At 38.4% G+C, this 17,130-nt stretch overlaps 1 protein-coding gene across 2 annotated transcripts; it reads left to right on the top strand.

The window, feature by feature from the left end:
• The first annotated feature begins 396 nt into the window (after window positions 1-396).
• Window positions 397-16,018, top strand: LOC134194978 (uncharacterized). 2 transcript variants are annotated; one of them, XM_062663969.1, is made up of 27 exons: window positions 397-486; window positions 542-604; window positions 3,601-3,682; window positions 4,490-4,520; window positions 4,587-4,681; window positions 4,743-4,822; window positions 4,978-5,100; window positions 5,157-5,232; window positions 5,292-5,325; window positions 7,203-7,268; window positions 7,329-7,401; window positions 8,070-8,181; window positions 8,239-8,282; window positions 8,612-8,681; window positions 8,743-8,780; window positions 8,844-8,914; window positions 8,970-9,023; window positions 10,074-10,146; window positions 10,201-10,288; window positions 11,591-11,775; window positions 11,841-11,898; window positions 11,976-12,136; window positions 12,419-12,545; window positions 12,613-12,696; window positions 15,229-15,358; window positions 15,411-15,594; window positions 15,662-16,018. In XM_062663969.1, exons 1-27 carry the CDS (start codon window positions 412-414, stop codon window positions 15,809-15,811), a joined length of 2,427 nt encoding a protein of 808 aa, XP_062519953.1. In that variant the 5' UTR covers window positions 397-411; the 3' UTR covers window positions 15,812-16,018. The 2 variants fall into 2 exon arrangements, 1 of the variants encoding a protein (XP_062519953.1); XR_009972274.1 differs by lacking the exons at window positions 15,229-15,358; window positions 15,411-15,594; window positions 15,662-16,018 and having other exon boundaries at window positions 12,442-12,545.
• Window positions 16,019-17,130: the final 1,112 nt, after the last annotated feature.

Here is a 17,130-nt window from a genome sequence, read left to right on the forward strand (position 1 = left end):
GTTTTAAACTTCTGTCTATGCTTCTACCTTGCTTATACATACATATACAGGGGCGGCGGAGCGAGTTGAAAGTTGAGGGGGCTGAAAGGGTAAACATTACAGAAAGCAGAAATTCTACAGCATAAAGTTGATAAAGTTGGGGGGGCTCTAGCCCCCCCAGCCCCCCCGGCTCCGCCGCCCCTGATATACATACCTAGACATACCCACGTACGTATGTATCATCATGATCTCTAGTCATGTAGCGTCATCATCTGCTTGAGTGGTTTCAAGCCTTGAAGTCAAATCTTTGCTTGCTTGGTGTCCAAGACCAGCCTCTACCTGACTGGTGCCACCATAGCGCCACACATTTATGCGCAGCGACAAAGGTCTGCATTTCACGGCTGTACATACGGGTACAATTATCGTGACAAAATGGATTCTAGTGATGAAAATGAAACTGTTCAACCTTTTTTGAAAGGAGAAGTAGAAGTAGAAAATGATGAAGTGGTAAGAACAGCATCATACTTTGGAGACGCACATCTTTTACGGATTTTGCTTTCAGTATTGTGCGAAGAATGGGGCGCGAAAAGGAAAACAAGACTGGAAAATATATAGCGTATGCGCGGTGAGCTGATTAGATGTGAAGTATTTTTGTAGTATCTACACTTGTCACAGTGTTGTGTGTAACAAATGTAAGTATTATGTATGAGTGTACCATATGCCTGCAGACTATTATTTATGAGTATGCATGTACCTAGATATAGTTGCATATTTGTAATAATGCAGTACTGTAAGAAGAACTAAGGTATTCTTCTACCACGTCGAATTATAAGCTTTCTTATCTCATTTAGTTTACACTCATTTAAAACCGTATACTCATATGACATAAAATTCCTAAGCACCGTCTGAAACCAGTCTTGCCACGCTGAGGATTGGACATACAGGAATGACAAAATCGTGCGACACTGGTCACGAGTCCAGTTAATGGTAGAGTATTTTCATTTTAGAGAACATTCATTCAGAGTACAGCAACGGTTGAGGTATTTGGAGCACTATTATATAGTTTCATTGGAAGCTTAGGCTGTAGCTAGAGGAGACGAGAGGGGATCGTTGTCAGCTAGTATGATATCAGAATGGTTTATTGCAACCTGCATAGCACAGTGAGACTTTACTGCTTTCAGAGGTGTTTGTCTATGCACTTTTCTGTCTTTGTGCCTGTCTGTTTTTCTTTGACTGTTGTCTGCAAACTTGATATCTCTTAAATGGCCTAGTTGATTAACATACGGATAGTTCAATATGAAATTCTCAGAATATGAAAATCTTGCCAAAAAATCTTGAATGAGTTTGAAAGAAAGTGGGCACTGAGGGTTAAGGTTTGATTGCGATAATGGATGGTTTACATTTTGACATTTTCTAGTTTTGTCACACTAAATAACAAGTTGGTTAATAAATGAATAAATTTATGATTGAGACAATTGTGAGATTATCACAACATAATCTACATGTGCTCCAGGATGTGCACGCATTACTGTCAGGGGTGTATCCAGGATTTATTTGGTAGGGTTTCCAAGTTAATACATGTATGAACAAAAATAATAATTAATATTAGTATTAATATTAATAACACAAAGCAGCTTAGTCGTCATTTACATTTAAATCCAAGCCTGTTTGCTACAGCTGCACGACATCAATTTAAGTATCGAAAAAATATCTTCTTAAGATAATCTACATTGCCATGTCCTTTAGTAGCATTTGTCTTGGATGCTTCCTTGCAAATTTATCAATTACAGCATTGAGGTCAATTTTCATTGAGTAGTTGATGTGAAGTAAATGTACTTAGGCTTTCTTGTCCCATAGATAATATCATGTAGGATTTAAGTCGACGTATTAAACATTGAGACATAGCCTCGAACTTCCAGACCAGCAAAGTGCACGACTCTAGTCTGGACCAAAAAAGATACTAAAATTATTTCGGAAATATTTATTTATAATAAAGCTATGGTAAATGGTAATCTTAACAGCCTAGGGTCGGTTAACCGAGTTCAATAATGAGATGGAAAGATACCGTGTATTTGCATTACACAAGTGTATCATTTGTAAATGCCATGGGATCTCACGAACGAAGAAGAGATGTCTGCCGTGTTTGTGGCAATATTTTGGTGGACATGATGAAAAGATGATTCTTTGATTCTGCAGCAGAACTCTAGCTAGTGTAATCGCTCGACCAGTTGTCAAAGCCTTAAAGGGTGATGGTCTAGCCGCGCTGCTGTGCATGTTCTAGCTGTCACCGTAAGCTTGAAAAAGATCGAAGAACTAGAACGTAACGCTAAACCAAGACACGTGCGTGCACTTAGCATCAAGAAGGATTTCACACGTGCCTAATCAATGTTAGTGCAATTAGCATAACCTATGTCTGCTAAACCAATCAGAATTTAGAGTCAAAATTTTGGATCTAGGACACTGATTGCCTTAGAAGGCTATTTCTGAAATCACTTAAGTGCAGTTGTGGTCCAGACTAGAGTCGAGCGCTTCGTGCGCTCTCTGGTCTGGAAGTTCGAGGCTAACTGAGACAGAACTTCACACTCTGCTGTGGTTGCCAGTACCATGCAAAATATTTTTACGTAAAAGGCATTGGATATTTGGATAAATACCTGGCATAGCATGTTGTAGGCAGTTGTGCCAAAGGAGCCCATTTCTAGCCGCATCTTCATGAGTTGTTACAGTACTAGATTGTGATACAAATCGGTCAGAGTCAACTGATGCTTCGTTCTGAACAATCGCGGTAATAAAAGTGTAGCAACCTTGACACTCGTGCTAGCAGTAAGGGTGACACCTGCCTTTTGGTGGGGTTTTCGGGAAACGTGGAAACATGCTTGGATATGCAACGCTCCTCACTGTTGGCATTCAGGTTGTTTTTCCATTGTAGACGGCTTTTAGATCTGGATATCTGGGCTAAGAGTATAGTAGTCGTCTGTCCAATGACCCTAAGACTGTATTTATACTCGATTAGCACAGATACAAAATGAGCTATTCTGACCAATAGACGAGAAGTTGTCATTGCCGACCGATAGACAAATGTGATGTCATCAAAAGGCTTCACCTCTCTTCGTTTAGTAGCTGCTAACAAGAATTCAGCCATCAGGTGTCCATCCTGTACATAGTGTTTAGTCCTTTGCTTTACACAAGGGTTCAGGTCTGACAGCTTGAATATTTGGGGTGCATGAATGAGCAGCCACAGTGTTGTGAAAACGGAAAAATTTACGAAGACATGCATTGTCCATGACAGTGTGTCTGTTTGTTGGACAAAGCGACTGATCTGTAAGTAGTACGCAAGTCTGGAGATACTTGGCACCTTTGTCTAGCTAGATGAATGCATTGGAAACCTTAGCTGAGATGAGTGGGTTGAGCTGAAACCTCAGTATGCAAAACATTATCACGTGACAAGATAAATGCACAGGCTGAGGGTTTAGCACTGTAATGTGCTTCTCTATTTTTCATATTTTACTAGCTAATTAATTAGGGTAATTAACACAAATTTCTGTTAGGACAAACCAACAATTTATGTTTGGTTAGTATATGGGATATGATATAATTGATATCAACTACTTTTGTTTCTTTTAGGTTATTTGCCTGGTATTGTTTCTTATTGGCTTTGGTTTTGGCTTTTTAACTGCTCATATGCAGTCTCAAGACACATCTAATGGTGAGTTGTCATCTCTAAGATTATAGACACTCCACATGTTAGGAGACATCTAGACAGATACATGTATTGGAACTCTGAGTGAAGAGAGAATATAGGCACAGGCTGCAGACAGGTCATAATTATTGTGAATGTTTGACATTTGCCATACAAGGGATAGAGATTAGAAAGTTTTTGTCAAGCTTAAAGGTGCAGGGTCACAGTTGGACATCCACACTTGAGCCAATTTCAAGTGAGGTAGCTTGATGTTGTAACTATTACACGTAACATATGTTTAAGTGTTTTGGCAAAAAAAAATAGTTTTGATCACCAGTAAGCTCTTCAATTGCTGCCCATAGGTTGCACATGAGCAAAGGTCATAGACAAAACTACTGCAAAGCGGGCTATTTAGTTGTTGATTGACGGGCAGGTCAGCAGTGTAAGCGTTAAACTTAAACAAAGATTTGCTGGTGACTGTGAACTGAGTGCACTTGGTTACTCTGAGGAAGACATGAATAGGGCAGATGTAACATATGGGAACATGACGTGTGCTTTCTGGTCACATGCAGAGTATAAGTAATCCCGATCTGGCTTAAAGTGCAAGGGTACTTGTCGCATTTTACCAAAATGCAGTGTAGCAACCTCTCTCTGAGAGTTTAGATGAAAAAGTCCGAAAACTACATCTAACAGGCCTAAAATCTTGTTACTAGACACGGTTTCAAATGTTTTGACAAGTCATGCAAGAGTAGATTGAATTAAATTAAGGTTGCTATGCGCATGTTACTTTTCTAGTTTGTAGTTTAATTTGTTTATTTTGTTTGTTGATTGTAGCAACATCTCAATTGAATAGAACAGGATTATGGTAAGCTTATTTGTGATTGCTTTGCTTCATGAATTAGTCTTTCTGTTTGTTCTGCTTGATCTGCAGCCCTCCTGGAGGTTTTCCTCTACTGCTTGTCTCACTAGATGGCTTTAGAAGTGATTACCTCAACAGGGGATGTACTCCCCACTTACTTTCGATTGGTAGCTTACATTAATTGCAGGCACAATGTCTTTAATGCTTGCATGCATGCTGTTTTTAAAGTGAGAGATGGGGTGCGAGCCAAGTTTTTGCAGTCTCAGTTTCCAACAAAGACGTTTCCTAATCATTACAGCATTATAACTGTAAGGCTAAGCTATATTGTGATCACTCTTGCAGCTGTGTCTAACGTATGTTTGTCTGTGTGTGTGTGTGTGTGTGTTGTGTGTGTGTGTGTGTGTGTGTGTGTGTGTGTGTGTGTGTGTGTGTGTGTGTGTGTGTGTGTGTGTGTGCACTTTAGGGCTTGTATCCGGAGAGTCATGGGATTGTGCACAATCGCTTTTATGATCCGGCACTTAATGACACTTTCTACATTGGTGGACCTTCGTCTCATAATCCAGACTGGTGGAATGAAGGAGAGCCAGTAGGAAAGTCTTTCTTTTTGAGGTTTATAGCTAAGGTTATCTTTTGTCTTTTCAGTTGTGGGTAACTGCAACAAACCAAGGCTTGAAAACAGCTACATACTTTTGGCCAGGATCAGATGTGGAGATACGAAGTAAGATAATATAAAACTTTGATGACATTTATTGGTTTCAATATGTGGATTATGTGTAGATTTGAGGCCAGATCATTGGTATCTCTATAACAGGTCAGACAAAATTGATAATTTTTATGTGTTATCATTGCTGTTAAATGATGCAGTTAATTGAAACATAATGATATAGTTAGACTAGCTGACTCTTAGAAAGACCTGTTTGTAGTTTCACAGATATTTATGGTATATGAGCCAAGTCTCAAAAACAGTTTTGTTGATCTGAATTTTGGTACACTAGGTTTTACCGCTACCAGTGAAAGGAACCAATAGATAGAGGGGATTGCTAATTGTTTCATTTTGACATACCAGCAACAGAGGAATGGCGAAGTTTGAGAAATTTAAGGGTATGGGAATGTTGAGTTTACAAATTTAGCTTTTTGAATTGCATATTCAATCAATTTCTATCTTGCATTTACTTTCCCCGTTCACTTCATTGGCAGAAACAATTGTGCTGTAGGCGTAGGAACTGAGAGCACATGTGACGTAGATCAAGAAATCTTCAGCCTATTCACACGAGCACTTGTAACTGGGCCAATACAGACCAACTTATTTTCAATTATTGTGTAAATGAGGGCTGAGCCGTGCCAAATCTTGCTGACCCGTGCCAATCCATGCTGACACAACTTGGCAATTCTTGTTGAGCCTGCATTACCCAGGTTTCTAGTGGTGGTGTGAGCACTATGTGAAGACTGCTCATGATTATGCAGTCCATGACAGATTAACATTATCTATTGCCATCTACGAACAGATCCTCTTGAAATGTGTAGACAATGTATCTCTCCATTTGACTGCTGCAAAACCAACGAAGCGACTCGTCTTCAGTCCATTCTGTTTGCGTAGTAGCAAGTGTTTCTGTTTCAGGTAAGGTTCACAAAACAACCATTTCACAACAGCAACTTAACCACGCAATGCTCTTTCGCATGCATTCACAAAAACACGGTTTATGAAATTGACTTATTGATAGTGTGGCACAGTGTTGCATTGAAGAAAGCAAAGGAGGAGAAACTTTGGAACTGTCATAGGCGTAACTAGGTACATGTGTTGCCAGTAGGCTGTATGTATGCATAGCTGTACATTGGTCTTTGTCAAGTCAGCACTTAAGCAGAAAGGTGCCACGGGTGCAGACACATCTTTGATCACAAATTTTTAGCAAAGCTTGACTCGCTTACTTAGTTGACTAAATTTTGAGCTGTGTGTGTGTGTGTGTGTGTGTGTGTGTGTGTGTGTGTGTGTGTGTGTGTGTGTGTGTGTGTGTGTGTGTGTGTGGTGTGTGTGTGTGTGTGTGTGTGTGTGTGTGTGTGTGTGTGTGTGTGTGTGTGTGTGTGTGTGTGTGTGTGTGTGTGTGTGTGCTGTAGCTCAATTGGTTAGAGAGTGCATATGGAGAATGAAAACATCCAGGACCTTGCAGGTTTGCAAGTTCAAGTCACAGTGATGACGTGCTATTGCATAATTTCCTTAAGCAAGAAACTTACACACAATTGCTTCTCTTGACTCAGGAGTATAAATGAGTACCCGGCCATTGACTGGGGTGGACATGACCGCTGGTTTGGCAGTAATATCATGCAGCAGACGGGTACTTGTTGGCCTTTGTGTCCAGTCCAACAGCTGCGCCATTGTCAGTGCACCTGGGTGACTCTGGCCAAGCTCCAGGTGGATTGTAGCGCTGGCCCTAAGCCTCCACGTAGCACATGGAGGCCCTGTCTCTAGAGGCAGGGTGAGCTATCTCCGCAACTGACCTTAGGGTTGACGTCATTCACGAATGATGTGGAGGGCTTGATATTTGTCTATTGTGTGTGTGTGTGTGTGTGTGTGTGTGTGTGTGTGTGTGTGTGTGTGTGTGTGTGTGCATGTGCGTGTGTGTGTGTGTGCATGTGTGCATCCATGCATGCTTGCCTCTTTGCAATTGTTTCGTAGTATTCTGTCGGTTTTAGTTCTGTATCTTGGAGTGATCGAGTGAATACTGTATTGCAATGGCTAGATCTACCAGATAGCAAACGGTGCACATCTGTGTTAGTGTGACGGTCTTCTGTCGTACTGAGGTTGGTGTGCTTTTATAGGCCATCATTTATTGCTTTGTATGTTGAAGAACCAGATCACACAGGACACATTTCAGGGCCAGAGTCACATGAAGTAAGGAAATATTTTCTTGCTGAGTTACCGTATTTGCCCTTAATAACGTCCATACCAAAATAACGCCCATGCCTGTATATACACCCATGTGCGACAGGTCAGAACTTTCAGCCTGAAAAGATGCCCATGCCTAACTATATGCCCATGCCCAAGTATAAGCCTAGGATAGACATATGCAGACAAAACAAAATGGACTCCGCAAAACATTTGTCTCCGTCTGTGTGCGTATGATGAGCTGGTGTCAGTGTTGAGTAAAAGTGCTTACCGCTAGACTCAAGTCTTCGTTGCAATTACCGACTCTGATGCTCTTGACAGGCTTCAGGTCGACCACATGTGTATAGTGTTTAGTTTCTGCTTGTATGCTGATGCTTTATGGATACCAGTACCTTTGATCTTGCAAATCGTTAATTGCAAGCATTTGTGGTATTTCTGTCTTCAAGTATTTAGATGATGACTGGCCAGACGACAGCATTTGCGACCATGTCTACGCCGAGGACCAAAGTAACGCCCATGTCCTAGTATACATCCAGAAAAAAATTGTTTCTTTTCTGTACGCCTAGGGCATTATTACGGGCGATTACGGTATGACAATTGGAATAGTGTGCTTTTGGCTTTTTAATTTAGAATTACACATATTCACTGTTTGTTATTTGTGGTTGGTGATATAGGTGAATATTGCACTTACAAAAGTTGACTCTTTGGTTATCAAACCTCTTGTCAATGGTTTAAAAGAGAGAGGAATTTATGACTGTGTGAATATGATAATTGTTTCAGATCATGGCAAGTCTTTTTTAATATGGTTTGTATTGCTATTGAAACATGAATGTATGTGCGAAGGAATGACTGCAGTGAACACGGATCAAGTTTTGTTTGCTGACAAGGTGATGATTTATCAATCAAGTCTTTTATGAACTGTCTGGTCGTAACTGTAGATTTAGCATGCTTTGTATATGTTTTTACTTATGTTTCTGACTATTCATACATGTAGCAATGCTCTTCATGGATTAAAGAATATTTATCTCTGGGTAGTAGCCGTCTGTATGGTTGTTTGTTTGTTGACTTTTCTTTCTGCATTCTTCGAGTTTATTTGCCTGTTAAACTCTATGCAGTGCATTAGAGCGATTGATATGGAGAATATAGTATATCTCCCACTCATGTCTTTATGTTCGTGTTAATAGTTGATACTTTGTTGCATATTTATGCTTTCTAGTGTTTCCCTCTCAGTCAGACATCATTTATAGTAGAAGGTCCGGTGTCTCTAGTTGACTCGGCTCATGGAGGTTCGCCACCCATGTTGCTGTTAGTCTTCCATAACTACATCTTCAGTCTATTTTTGAGTAGTCAAGTCCACGAGTTTTGTGAACAGAAACTACAGCCAGGTGCTGAAATTCGACATTGTGCTACTGTGCATTTGTTTGTTGTTTGTAACATTACATTTCTAGTGTTTGGATAAGAATTCGCAATTCTATTTAAAGGAAGACCTTCCAAAGCGTTTCCATTATGCTAACAACAAGTAACTGGCTTTGTTTATGTTTGTATTCTAATTGTTATTGAATTGTTTATGTTAGACGTATATCATCAGGTGTTGTACTTGCAGACTTGGGATGGAGAATTTTGCTAAGGTTTCTGATCATTTCTTTCTTTGTTGCATAAATACTAACTTGAAACTACAAACGATATCATAGCTGAAGTCTGGCTCATGCTATTAGGTTGTCTATGTTAGCTGGCCTGATTGCAAATAGAACATTGATTAGCTGAACTAATTGGAGATTTATGTTTGTAAATTTAAAATGTACATATAGAAAGCACAGCAATGTTCAGGCAGTACTAGTGTACATAGAACTATTGCGAGGGACATGAAGTTAGCTTTGACTGACATAAGCCAAAGCTGCTGTATAGCAATTCTGATCAAACTTGGATACTATGTCTCTTATCACTCGTGCACGTGACCTATACAGACCTATGTGGCAGAGCAGTGGGGAAACAAATGCAGTGGAAGGCATACTGTTGCAAGCCACATGATTTGCCAGTCTGCACATTGACATACATTTATGTTTTGGTTGATTGATTGAGTTTCAGATAATTGATGTTCGACTGTAGATTGTACTTTGTTCGGGATCATACTATTAGCTAAAATGGCTATGTGTAATCTAAACCTAAGTACTATTTACTATGCAAGTATTTCTAAACTTATGTGGATTATGACATGGATGAAAATGTTGTCTGTTTGGTGAAAATTGGGAATATTGTGCTATACGTTAGTATAGCCTAGGCTTTGTCTAGACAGCAAGAGTGCTTTGATTAATAATTGACGAACTTGTGAGATGTCAATAAGCATCTCTCTAAACACCTTATGGACACTTCAACATGCCTGTACTTTTGCTAACACTATTGTGAGCTGCATACAGAGACTGAAAAACCTATAAAGTGTAACCAGCAGCAGCCTAGGCATAATCATACCACTAGATTTGTTTTTGTTGTAGTTTTGAACTTTAGGTTGTTTCAACTCAATTTGGAGTGATTATTTCTTAATTTGAAGGCAGCTGAACTCTTTAAAAACTAGGTTTAATTGTAATTTATGGTATCAAATATGCGCAAGCTTGACTCAAGCTAAATCATGTGCCATGTCTAATGTTCTGTTGACTACATGTTTCCATTCCAATAACATTTAGAGGTGATTATTCTGATTGGCAAAAGCAAGAGCGTGGTGCTCATGGTTATGATAACTTGGAAACAAACATGAAGGTGTTACTTCACAGTGGATATGCTATAGTTATGTTTTGAATGTTGGTATTCTAGGCTCTTTTTATTGCCAGAGGTCCTCATTTCAAGAAAAACATTACTGTGGAAGGATTTCCAAACATCGAGATATACAATCTTATGGCAGGTGAGAAGAGATGCGGAGAATAAGTACTGATGCAGCAAATCTGTATAGAGTAGTTTACATAATCACAACAGTGTCCTGGTCTTAATTAAGCTAGTTTGGAAGATATATGCTGAATTTGTCTGAATGATGACCTCAGCACTGTTGTTGTCGGCATTCCGTATTTTTCGTAGTGCAAATTAGATACAACGATACTGGAGCACGTGTTAGTATATCTTCAACACTTAAAATACCAATGAAAGCACCCGCCTTACGAGCATAAGTAGAACAATGTTCTCAGGCTTATTCACTATAGTAGCAAACTGTCAGGTAATTGTTTCTTTTCCTGAGCTTTTTAAGGCATTCAGTGTAACCCTCTGCCTATCATTGGCCTGCATAAATAGATATTTTCTATCAGTGGCTTAGGCTCATGCATGCTTGTATGATTTCTACACATGGCTTCACCTGAAGCTAAACTTATGATACCTGTTTTAGGGCCTCGAGTCACCTGCTTGGATTATAATGTTTTGTAACAAGCACGATTATGTCCCAGTGACTGTCTATAATTTACTGATTGGGATATGCGCTTTTGGGGTCATTTACTGTAATGCAATTTTATGGTAATTTTTGTAGCATGTATCTTACATGCATGTAGGCTGGTTTGTAGTAACTTATTGCAAGCCAAGCATCAATTTTTTGTCCTTTTGACATCAACTTTATGTGAATTGTGAGTTTGACATGCTGATTATATCATTTCACAAGTTCAACTGCGGTATGTATCAGTTATAGTTGTCACATTTAGGTACGATTTGTGGTTAGAACGTTCTCAGCTTTTGCTCAACTGGCAAATTATTTGATAGAATCAGGAAATATATGAAAGTGGCAAATGTTTAAGAGACTCTTTTGACATACGGCAGATATTCGCTGCATGAGAGAAATCCTGATAAACAATATTTTTTGCTATTAAATTTGTTTGTAATTCTGTACAAATTAGCGGTTTTTGCAGTAGCAAACTATCTATACTTTAGAAATATAGCTTTTTGAAATGTTCAAATTTGTTGTTTGGAAGAATCTTAGGATTAGATTAAAGCTATGTTGCCAGTAGAAATTGAATGAATGTTTAAGTCTTGGCATGATTGTTTATGTGTTCAAAAGGCTTTGGAAAGAAGTACTCTGCTTTGTATAGTATTACGCATTGCTGTCTATTTTCATGAATGTCGATGCGCTAATTGTCTTTGTTCATTAGTGTATGACACGATATGATTATTTTGTTTAGGATAAGTCTATGGTGACAGTAAGAAATGATGTAAAACTATGCTTTGTTAGATTTGCTAAATATTACTGCTGCTCCAAACAATGGTACTCGAGGCAGCCTTAGTCATTTACTGAAAGAACCACCAGACATGGTTTCCGACAGCATTCGTATCACATGTGGCAGCTGTAGCACAGTCCCGTTTGTTGCCTACAACATATCTTCAAGAGGTGATGATCGTGTATGTCCATACTCACAGGTGATGATAGCATCTACTTTGTCAGTCTGTTAAAATGGTGTATTAACAGCTAGATTGTCTGACAGGTTCAAATGAGGAATCTAACTGCAATTGACTCTCTCTTGTTTGCCCCCTCGTCTGTTGGTGAGAATATATTTGACTGGTGTAAATCGTTGGTTGTTTGGCAAAGTGATAAAAGAGCGTTATTGTTTTATTTATAGAGAAACAATTTCAGGCAATTCATGTGCCTTGGGGCGTTCCACAAAGACAAAAAACAGATGAATGTGGTAAAATTTGTGTCCTTACACAATCTTCTTATGTGATTGGGTATGACAGAGACTTCCACATTCCATTGTGGGTTTCATATAGATTAGAAGCAAAGGTCAGCTAGTAGCAGCTATCACTGTATAGACAGAGTAATGTTTGTGCTTGAGTTTGTGTCGGAGCATTTTGGACTTTTAAACTTCTTTTTAAGAGAATGGCATGCCATCAACCCACTTGCTGCATGTTATTCAACCAAGTACATGAAATTATGCAGTAAAGGAGACTTGTTTTGGTGTTGGGCTTATATTATAGTATTATAGTTAGCATAGACAATACCTGCTCTGTAAAAGAGACTTTGTTGATACATGTGGTTTTGTGCTAGTGTTGTTTGATTGTTTAGAACTTGAACATTTCTATTGGCAGGAAGAACTCCTTTCGTCGTGATCCTCGATTGAGTTCTTCTGACTCAGCAAGCTGTGCTGATTACTATAAATCAGGGTTTGACAGAGGCCACCTCGCCCCTAATGGTGATATGTTTAATTAACATGACTTAATTTTCTTAGTATAATGAGTGAAGTTGTTTTGATGTTGCAGGTGATATGAACTATGACTACATGGCTATGGCTAAAACGTTCTACTTGTCTAATGTGGCACCTCAATATCATTCTTTTAATGCAGGTTAGTAGATAATGATATGCCAGAATGTTGAGGGCAGGGTTAAGGTCTGGCTACTGAGACTAGGTAATAGGTATTATCTTGCCTCTTTACCGTGCAATTACTAGCATTAGCAATAAGTTCAAAGTTTCTAGAGTGTTGTTAGAGCATGCTGGTATACCCTGAAAGAAGAAAATTTTGTGAGAAGTTGTGCAATTTCAGGGGACATTACTAGTAGTGCGGAATCAATTTATGCAATAGCAAGTCGTCTTCATCCACCTCTTCATTGGCAACTAGTTGCTGTGTCATTTGGAAATAAACTGCCAGTAGCAGCTGCAGGTGGCACAAACACTTTCCTGCCTTGTGGAGATCTGCCTTTGAAATAGTCTAAGACAGGTGAAGCAAAGACACTAGCTGACACGTCTTGTCGCTGTTGTTGTCTGGGTCGTCAGTCAGTACATGTTAGGCAGGAGGCTAGTATATACGTAGAATACGTGTTTTCGTACTGAGCATGCGCAAGGGAAAACTTATGTGTTGAACTTAATTATGTGATGAGCTGCGATCACATAAAATTGTGCAATGAATTTTTCCCTACCCAATGTTTTCCAGGTAGTTAGAAATGTGTGGTAATTTTTTAGTGTCAAATTTGCAATGTATTTGCAATTTCTATTCTGAAGTTTGTGTGGGATTGACTAATGTCTAATGAAATGTGTATATTTTGCTGAATGCGAGTCTTGATAGTACACTGCCAGGTTTGCTGCATTATAGTTTTATATCTTTTTTTGTGCTGTTGCAGTGTGGATTTGCCAAATTGCTAATAACAATCAGTTTTGCTTTGTTCTGCCATGTTAGGGTGCCAATGTGCACATGCTAGTAAAATCAAACGATGGATATCATGTGTCATGACATTTACTAAAGGTTAATGTGACCTAGAGACATGTGACATATATTCTTCGGTGATTGTGATTGGTCATTGGACCGGAATTGTGTTTGACTGAGCTAGGGTAGTATAAGAAGCGGTATTGATTCTGATTGAGTTAGATTTGACTGGGTAGCGGTAGCGAGTGGAAGTTGATTAAGATTGCGTGTACAATATATGGCACGATCAACCGTTAGGGCAGTCTACGCATCCTCTCAGGGTGGTGTGTTCGTTTTTGGGAACTCTGCAATACTTAATAAATGTTTAATGTCAACAAATTACTTCTTACTATTGTGAATCGTGTGTTAGTATATATGTTCCATCAAGACGTGCTCAACTATTTAATGAGCTGTTGTCGTGTTTCTTTGAATTAGTGTTAGTTTGGCCAAATGTAAGAATATGTACCACATATATCAGTTGGGTGTGCTGTACGTTATTCTGTCTTAATTGGGTAGGGTTGCAAGAGTTATTTCATAAGTTTATGGTCATCACTTTTCATATGTTGTATGAAATACCAGGAATGGTGTTTTAAAAAGAGTGATAAAAGCAATGCTTTCTTTTTACTATTGGCGACACATCAACAGCAGCCATGTCATTTGATTGGTGTCATAATGGGTAGACTTTTAGAGGGTAGAACTCTTTCAATATTGTAATTTTTGGATGTTTGTTAATGCTAGTTTACTTGATATTTGTTTGCTAGTGAGGATCATACCGTTTTTTGCACTAGACAATCGTGGGCTACTATTCTTGAGCCTGGGTTTGGTAATTTGCTATCTTTAAGTATACACAACTGGACAAGGTTTTAGGTCAGTGTGTGCAATATGTAGCTTGAACTTCTGAAATGATTGAATCAAACCCGGTGTAGTCTAGATTTTAAGGCTATTGCACTACAAACTTATGTATAGGCTTCTTCATCATTGTCACTTTTAAATATTTTTCTATTTATTGAAAGTGGATGCTGAATACTTTTAGTGTTTACACAGACTTTGAAGCTGTAGCTAAAGTCATCAGTACTTATCACTAGATTCATGTTTGGAATGCACTGTAGTGAGAGTACTTTATGCTTTTACCCTTTACATGCATCTTGAGGTTAGGGTAGATCACTGTCTCATACTTTACCTTGGATGGCGGAGCTGATCCAACAGGTCGGTGAACACCAGACCAATATTTGAAATTCGACTTCTATCAGAAGCTGACAATTACTTTTAGTTATGATTTACTTTTAGTGATTAAGTACATAATATATTTATTGTTTGACTCTATGATCGTTGTAATGTGATTTATTGTAATAGGTTTGTTTTTTGTTTACTAAGCAAAGAGACATTTGTTTATTGTTAAAATTTTGCTTACAATAGCAATAATTTGAGTCATGTGATTTAACCATATTCTTAGCTTGTGCTAATATAACATACCAATACATATATATTTGCATTCACCAGTCCTGTTTACCTGGCACAATTGCACTCCGCATTGTTTACATACACATCAATAAATTAGCAACTGCCAAGGCTGAGGTACCTACATTAATTAGCAGAATTAGTGTAAGCCAAGGCTTCTGCCTCAGTAATTGACTAGGCAGTGAGAGTTATGTAGGGCTTGCTTATATTGTTGTTTCATAGCAGCATGCTGCATTCCAGGAATTTGGTTGTATGCTGAAGAACTCACTCGGTCTCTTGCAAACTTATATGGAACTGTTTTCGTCATTTCTGGAAGTATATTTGACAATGACAGTGATGGTCTAGAAGATGATCGAAATCAACAAAAGAAGTGAATTTCATGAATAAATGTTAATAGTGGTTATTGATTACTGTTTGTATAGCTGGTTGCACGGTCATACAGACTCGGCTGCAATACCTACCCACTTCTTTAAAATTATTGCCAGATGTGAAGGTGGACAGTTTGCTACTGCTGAATTGCAAAATGGCTTCACTTCTCCTGTTTGTCTTGGTCGCTTGCAAACTTTGAACTTTGTGCTTCCTCATAGCAGTGAAATCATTTCTAAGGTAATGTGTACATAGATCTGTGACAAATGGTAGTTGTCGTACATGATTGTTTTATGATATTTGTTAGGAAAATCATTCTAGCTATTTGCTGAACAACGTTGCAAGCATTAGAGACATAAGTCTTCTCTCTGGCTTTGACTTTTTCCCCTACCTATCTCATAGTCAGAAGGCAAGTCTCCAGTGTTTAGTTCCAATGAGCGTATGGTCTCCACAATAAACAACAGGTGCCATAATGTAGACTGGAATATGATTGTAATACATTGTATTATTATGATAAAGTCTAAGAGATGTTTGGTATTGTTTTGTATTGGTATGTAGTGCTAGTCTGTAGCAACGTTTTGATTATTTAATTGAACTGTAAGGTGTACTCTTTGTAGTTGCTGCTAGAAATAGAGAAGGTATGCAAATGTAATGTTTTGGAGAAAACAGTGCAGGTTCCTCACAATTGTGTAAGTTTCATCAGGTGCTTTCTCACTTCTTAAGAATATTGCTGTGTTATAAATACACAAATCTTGTTGAGATCGATTCATCTGTTGCATGACCTCAAAATCAAAGTTTGTGGTATTATTGCCATTGTATCACATTGTCTATGGCGCCTTTATAGGTCACATTGCTGTTTCGCTATAAGTCTTTAGATTTAGCATGTTCATACATTCTTCAGCTTCATTGTGCTCCCAGTAGCTCCAATCGTCCAGTAGAATGCGAGCAAAATAGTTCTGAACAGAACACTGTCTATGCTGTATGACACAGTGCTATCATTTTCATTCAAACCTCTAATGCTGGTATAGGCAAAGCTATTTGTTGATTGGTTGTGTTGCCACACAAGACAGCAAAGAGGCAATATGTAGACCACATTCTCTATACGATACAATTTTGTTAGGTAATTGGTTGATGATTTGTTGCAGCCTTACCATCTGACAGTTGTCATCAAGGAGAAGTTGAAACAGTGTTCCAATGAGTCCAGAGCCTCTGACAAATAGTATGTCATTTTTTTTATTAAATAATGTCTAGTTAATTATTGTGGTTTGTGTAACATTTTTGATGCATTTTTGCCCTATAGCTATAGCAGGTCTCCTTTTTGTGCTTATTCTAGATCTAGATCTGTTGGATGATAGCGGCATTATCCAAACAATGCCTTTTTCGCTTAGATGACAACACTTTACTGTAAAACTAAAATACGTTTCTGTCTCTTTATAGAACTTTATGATTTTGACTTCTAAACATTTTAATTTGGGCATGTGTTGATTAACAGAAAAATATGAAGACGTTTGTTTACTTTTGGCAAACATTGAAAGCAGACTTTTGATCTGTAATCTGTTTTAAATTGGTAGATTTTTCATACCAGAAATATGTCGACCTCAAGTGCAACTCATGCTTTGATATGCTTTCTACATATTGTGTTCATTTTACTTGTAGGTAGGGTTGTCCTAACAGCTTCAGGTACCAATCATGGGCAATGCAGAATTTGTGAAATTATGAGCCCACTGTCTATAGCCATTGGCACAGATCACTTAAACCATATGTATAACATTATTG

Source organism: Corticium candelabrum, chromosome 19, assembly GCF_963422355.1.
Source record: "Corticium candelabrum chromosome 19, ooCorCand1.1, whole genome shotgun sequence".
Taxonomy (NCBI): domain Eukaryota; kingdom Metazoa; phylum Porifera; class Homoscleromorpha; order Homosclerophorida; family Plakinidae; genus Corticium; species Corticium candelabrum.

Coding starts and splice junctions, on each gene's coding strand:
- LOC134194978 (XM_062663969.1), top strand. CDS start 412: ATGGATTCTAGTGATGAAAATGAAACTGTTCAACCTTTTTTGAAAGGA. Junction 7,269..7,328: donor GATCTACCAGATAGCAAACG/GTGCACATCTGT, acceptor GTGCTTTTATAG/GCCATCATTTATTGCTTTGT. Junction 10,147..10,200: donor ACTTGGAAACAAACATGAAG/GTGTTACTTCAC, acceptor TTGGTATTCTAG/GCTCTTTTTATTGCCAGAGG.